We start from the raw sequence: 6,684 nt of genomic DNA, 5'->3' as shown, positions 1-6,684 counted from the left end.
CCCCCCCCCCCCCCCCCCCCCGCTCTCTCTCTCTCTCTCTCTCTCTCTCTCTCTCTCTCTCTCTCTCTCTCTCTCTGTCTCTCTCTCTCTCTCTCTCTCTCTCTCTCTCTCTCTCTCTCTGTCTCTCTGTCTCTCTCTCTCTCTCTCTCTCTCTCTCTCTCTCTCTCTGTCTCTCTCTGTCTCTCTCTCTGTCAGGAGGTGATGGTCCAGGATACCCTTCACTCACCACCACCACCCCAGATCACTGGTCCTCTAATCCATTCCTATATCCATTTTCAGAGTGGGAAACTGAGATCTGCTGTGGGTAGTACATAGGATTTGAATCCAGATCTCGACTAAAATCTTGAGCTTCCTAGCACCCCCTCTGGGGACTGTGCTCCAGGACTCTCCCCTGATACCAGTGATTTCTCTCCCCTCCCTTCCTCTTTTACTTCAGCTTATTTGTAGGAAACTGCTAGCAAACAGGGCCCCTCTCTCTTTAAAAATCACAGAGAGGGAACCGGTAGAGACATCAGGAAACATTGTCATCATTTCAAAGCTGAGCATATTGAGGCAAGGCAGGAGAAGTGACCAAGGTCCCATTGGGAGTGATGGATTCTAAGTTGTCCAGACCGAGCCAGGACTCGCCCTGCTGTAGAGCTGCCTCCTAGCGGCACCCACAGGATCTGGGCCAGGCTAATTTTTGAGCCCATCATGGTTTCCTTCCCTCACCCCCCACTTTGAGGCCAAGCTGGACATCTTCCTCCTTTCCTGCACTTTCCCTGGTCCTATCCTTTGCTCAGCTGGATGCCTGAAATGTTCTTGGACCTCCCCATCACCCCTCTCCCAGCCCTACTCCAGTTCCCCAAAGGACGTCTTGCCCTCTGGGGATTTGGGGGAGACGGGGGAAGATTGGAGGGACTCAGAGACATTTTTGTTGTTGTTCAGTCATTTCTGACTCTTTGACATTTATAGAAACTTTGTTAACAACCAGAGGCCCTGACACACAGGACAGGGACAGAAACCAATGCATTTATGGAATTTATTTACTGCCTACTCTGACTCAGGCACTGAGTGTTCTGGGCATCTATGAGAAGGAGGGGCCACAGGGGCTGCCCCACTGGGCAAGGGAGTAGCCCCAATGAGAGGGGATCTGCCTGTTGTGGGTCTCTGTGCAAGTGGGCCTGGGATAGCCTGTAGGTGTCCCTGAGGGGCACGGGGTCAAGGCCTAGTGAGGCTTGTATTGTTTGGACATGGCCTGGATCCAAGGAATCACGTAAAGAAAAAACAGGACAATGGAGACAATGCAAAGCACCACGTTGAGGGTGACAGAGCCGATGTTCAGCCTTTTGGAGGTGTTTGCGTAGTTCAAGGCCCCATTCATGTCCCCAACCAGCTTCCGGTCCCGGGCCTAGGGGTAGAAAAGACAGACACACACACCAGAGGGCAAAGAGAGTGAGACTCCTGCAGGCAGAGGACCCTGAGGGTTCCATGTCCCCACCTACACAACAAGGCCCCCTACCCCCTACCCAAGTTCCCAAAGAACTTGACCTGTTTAGGAAGCAGTGCCTGGAGTTCTGGGGAAAGGTCTGAGCTGGGGAATAGCACAAAGGATTAAATCTGGAAGGAAAAAGGACTGTGGACTGGCCTGCCTGGACACCTCAAGCTGTGTGAGCCAGTCACTCACCCATCCTGAGCTGAAATTTCTTCAAGAGTCTGCCAGCCCTACAGCCAGGGTGGGCTGGGCAGCATGTCAGCAGCCTCTCCTCCAGGTCCTAGCTGTTGGCTTCCAGCCACGTCAAGCCAATTCAGCCAGAGCTCCCTGCCTCCCACCTTGGCTTGGGGATACGGCCCTGGCTCTTTTTCTTCTTGCTCCCCTCCAGGTGTCCCATTCTCCCTGGCTGTGCCCTGGCCTTCCTGGTCTCATGTCTTCCCTCCTATGGGAATCTCAGCCACTTCCAGGGGGTCCAAGACCACCACTCCAGGCCCCCTCCCAGGCTGCAGCACCAGTCTTGACTTGTCTCCTGAATCCCAGACAGGCACTCTTCTGGCCTGCTGGACAACTCCACCTGCACCATCTTCCAGACCTCGGGCATAAAATCCACCATCTCCCATTCTTCCCCACCAGTACCCAACCAAGTGCTGCCAAGTCCTTTCCATTCTTTCTATCCTGTTCTCTCCATTTACGTGGCCATGCCTAGTTAAGACTCACTCTGAACTCTTAGCTCCCTCTCCCCACTGCACCTGCAGCAGGTGGATCTTCAGAGCTCTGCCTAAGAATGGCAATAGCTCCCCACTGGCTACCAAACCAAGGCCAAACCTGTTAACCTGACCTGGGGGCCTCACCCTGGTTTAATCTGCCCTTCCAATTTCACTTCTTCCTGCTCCCCTGACAAGTGTCTCCCATGACAAGTGTGCACAGAGACTGTGCAGGACGCAAGGGCAGCTAGCACACACGTGCATTCATGTACACAATACACTCACATATGCACACATGCGCACACGCATACATGCACACATGTTCACACACATGCACACACTAACATGATCACACAATGTACACACACTCACACACATGCGCGCACACATACAGACCACACATGCACACGCACGCAAACATGCTCACACACATGCACACACACTCACACGATCACATAGCACACATGCTCACACACGTGCACATACTCACACACATGCACACACATAGGACACATGCACACATGCTCACACGATCACACATGCAAACACGCACATACTCACACATGCACACACACTCATACACACACTCCCCATAACCTACTCTTTGGCTACTCTCTCACTCTGCCCTGAATGTTCCTAACTTCTGCCTTCTCTGGCCTTTTTCTCAGGCTGGCCCCTACCTGAATGTCCTCTTCCCTTCTGGACAGTCCCATCTTCCCAAAGGCCAGCTCACATGCTGCCTTCACCCCCATCTCCTCTGTTGGTCCCTCTCATAGCAACTGACTCCAGAAGCAGCTTCTTTTTTCCACTGCAGCCCTGTCCTCCCTTAAGGGTTATAGGGCTGCAGGCCTTATCCTTGATTAGATGGGAGTTAGCCTTCCTGGAAGGTCTCAGGCTAGGACAGATAGATGTCCCACCTCTCCACCCCCAACGCCCTGTAGTAGCCAAAATTCCTGGCTCATAACCACAGTTTAGTGGGCCCTCAGGCTGAGGCAAGGAAGGCACTTGATGATAGGGAAGGAAGACAGGTTGGGAGAAGAGACAGGGAAACGCAAGTGAGGGCAATGAAGAAGAGGAAAAGATTGGGAAACAAGGAAAGAGGGAAAGGAAGTAGGGACGAGAAGGGGAGAAAGGAAGCGAGGGAGAGAAGGAGAAGGAAGGACAGGAGTGGGGGAGAAGGAAGTGGATGAAGAGAAGAGGGAAGAAGGGGAAATAGAGGGAAAGAGGAAGGAAATGAGGGAAAGAAGGGACAGAAGGAAGAACAGGAGCAGGGAAAGAGGGAAGGAAGCAGGAAGAGACGGGGGAGAGGAAAAGAAGGAGGGACAGAGGAATGGGGAGAGCGAGGGAAGGTGACAGAGCCTGGTGGAGGGAGAGAGAGAGAAGGGGAGCGTGCAGCCAAGGGATCCCTCTCTGTGGGAGCCAGCTGGCCTTCCGACGCTGAGCTGTGCGGCTGCTGAAGCTACCTTGACCGAATAAATGAGCGCCACGAAGCTAAGACAGCAAGGGTTCCCCAACAGCAGCATGTTGAAGAGGGAGAACAGCAGGTAGTCACGAGGAGGGTTCGAAGCGTGTCCCTTCTCTGGTCCCCCGCCCTGCATGGCGATGACGGTGTGGTCAGGCATGACTTAGGCAGGCTGGCTCACGAGGCGAACAGGATCAGGCTCCTTCAGAGACTGGGGCGCCTGGCAGCAAGCGTGAGTGCAACGGGGAAGTGATGCTTCCTGTGAGTTAGAAAAGACTTAGGGGCCCCACTGGGGCCATGGACCGGGGCGGGGCTGGGGGCTGCAGTTGGGAGGGGCTAGAGGAGATACCAGACTCCTCCCTTCCAGCTCCGCCCGGGCCTATTGCCCTTCTATCCCCCTTGTACGCAACCCCTCCTGCCCCCACTTTCCCCAGCCTCCAGGAGCCCTTGCCAGTCATGGGCGCGGCTTTCTGGATAGAACCCGCTCCAGACGCCGTTACTTCCCCAGTCGCCCCAGGCCCCGTTCTTCTGTTTCTCGTCAAGACGCGGGCACAGTCGATCAGAGGCAAGCTCTCTGCCCTGCCTTGAATCCACGTGCCAAGGGCTCCACTGAGTCCTTCTATATAGCTCTTTTGCCTAACGGTCATTCGGCAAATGACCCGACGCTAGAGAGGATACCGAGAAGACGGGAGTGGGGAAGATAGGGGCAAATCCCGGCATTCCACAGGTCGCGCAACAGAGCCGGGGAGCCAACGTCATCCAGTCTCCACTTTGCTATGAAACTGGGCGACGCTGGGCCACTTCCTGGGCCCTCTGCGCTTCCAGTGAAATGGAGGTGGGTTCTGGGAAGAATTCAGGGGGGTTCGTGTGTGTGCGTGTGAGAGTGTGTGTTTGTGTGCATGTTTATATGTCTGTGAGTGTGTGTGTGTGTGTGTGTGTGTGAGAGAGAGAGACAGAGAGAGAGAGAGAGAGAGAAAGAGTGTGTGTGTGTGTGTGTGTGTGTGTGTGTGTGTGTGGGCGGGGAGATCCAGACCTGATTTCTTTCGTGGAAGGTACTCTAGTGTGAAAATCGCCTCAGGAAGCAGGTAGATGAGTCTACCTTATCAGGAGTTGGGTGACTTGCCTATGCAAGAGTTCCTTTTGAAAGGGATGTCTGTAAAACAAATCCAGTTCAAAACGGAGCCAGTCGTTTGACCCAGCAATACCACGTGTGGGGCTATATCCCAAAGAAATCACAGAAGTGGGGAAAAGAACTGTATATACAAAAATGTTCATAGCAGCTCTTTTTGTGGCGGCAAGAATTAGAAATCAAGGGGGTGCTCATCAATGGGGGAATGGCTGAACAAGTTGTATGCATGTAATGGAATACTACTGTGCTATAAGAAATGAGGAGCTGACAGACTTCATATTTACCTGGAGAGGCTTATATAAACGGATGCTGAGTGAGGGTAGCAGTACCAGAACTTTGTACGCAGTTACAGACACAATGTATGTGTGCTGACTGACTCGGACAGACGGGGCTCCTCTCAGCCATGCAAGGTTAGAAGACAACTTCAAAAGACTCATGATGGAAAGGGCTGCCCGATCCAGAGAAAGAGTTACAGAGACTCCAGATGGAAGCAAACTATTTGCTATTATTGGTGTTTTGTTTTGTTTTATCCCTTCTTTCTCATTGTTCAGCCCATTGGTCATAATCCTTTCCAACATGTTCAACATGAAGGTATTTGTAGAACCTATATTTGATTACATGCCCCTATGGGGGGGAGGGGCAAGGAGAGGGAGGGGGAGAAAGTTTCGAACTTAAGAGATTATGGAACTGAGTGTTGTAAACTAAAAGTAAATAAATCAATTTAAAATTAAAAAAAAGATGTTTAAAAAGAGATGGCTGCATATTTAGAAGCATGCAAACAATCTTTTCTTGTATTTGGTCCATTAAATACCTCAGAAGCTCAGAGACGGTTGTTCCCCAAACAAGGCTTGACAAAAAGGCAAAGCAAGCTCACCATCTCTCACCTAGTTTAATCATAAATGTGGCTTGTGGTTCAATATTTGGAAAGGGATCACCAAGAATTTAAAGTGCTTTAAAAACTGCTATAAAGTAATCTGTCTTTTGTGGTCTTTTTAGAAGACTAATATAACCTTTGCTCAATTTCTCAGCGATGTACACACTGAAACCCTCTAAACTCATCAATTTGAAAATATAGGAAGAGGTTCTCTCTTTTTTTTTTTTTTTGGTGTTACAGAGCTATAATACAAAATTATGACCTTCATTTTAATTTAATTAACATTTATATGTGCTTAATTTTAACTATAAGATATTGAGTTGGGTTCTGGAAATAAAATGAGAAAATTTTAAATATCTCAAAAACAAAACAAAACGGAGCCAGTGTCTTCCAAGCAAGCTCCAGCACCTTGGAGCTGAGCTCTTAGTGAACACCTCCATCCAAACTTAGGGCTCATCCCTCCATTGTATAAACAAACACGTCTTGGAGGAATGTTTGTCTAATTTGTTATGGAACTCTGCTGCCATCATCAAATAACAGATCTGCAAGTAATTGCAAAGGTCCAGAATCTGGCTTTTAGATTTGGCACTCACTCCTTCCAAAACTGTTTCTAAGCACTGGAAATTTCCGAGAGCTTTGTAGGCTCTTAAAGCCGCCTCTGCGTATGTTCTGGGTGATTGGAATCTAACATTGGAATCTTTTCTGCTCAGGTTTTTGACCCATCATGTAAGGTCACACAATTCCTTATGTGTCAGAAGCAGGACTCTTACCCAGACCTTCCTGACTCCATGCTTTGGCAGCTCCATTTGTAGGCATGAACTGAGCTGAAGAAGGAGATAGCAACCCCCCCCCCCCCAGAATCATCAGAGAAAACCCCAAGTGGGGTCATGAAGAGTCAGACACGACTGAATAACAACATGTGGGCACTGAAAGCCCTGGACAGCCTGAGCCCAGCCTCCATTTCCTGCTGACCGACAGGATTCGTGCCTCCTTCCTTTGGACCCTCCTCCTTTGTGCCCCAGCTGATGTTAGTAATGATGG

General features: G+C 50.4%; 1 protein-coding gene across 1 annotated transcript; it reads right to left on the bottom strand.

Annotated features, from left to right (window-relative positions):
- Nucleotides 1-910: 910 nt before the first annotated feature.
- On the bottom strand, nt 911-3,971 carry LOC138176988 (dispanin subfamily A member 2b-like). Its single transcript, XM_069107966.1, has 2 exons — nt 3,642-3,971; nt 911-1,390 (listed from the first exon to the last, which is right to left on the bottom strand). Exons 1-2 carry the CDS (start codon nt 3,798-3,800, stop codon nt 1,208-1,210), a joined length of 342 nt encoding a protein of 113 aa, XP_068964067.1. The 5' UTR covers nt 3,801-3,971; the 3' UTR covers nt 911-1,207.
- Nucleotides 3,972-6,684: the final 2,713 nt, after the last annotated feature.

The sequence above is a fragment of the Petaurus breviceps genome, unplaced genomic scaffold (genome assembly GCF_028583685.1).
Source record: "Petaurus breviceps papuanus isolate PSGF00001 unplaced genomic scaffold, PetGlider_PUasm1.0 90317, whole genome shotgun sequence".
In the NCBI taxonomy this organism is placed as follows: domain Eukaryota; kingdom Metazoa; phylum Chordata; class Mammalia; order Diprotodontia; family Petauridae; genus Petaurus; species Petaurus breviceps.
Note: the sequence above shows the minus strand (reverse complement) of the source record. Positions and strands in the feature narration are given on the sequence as shown.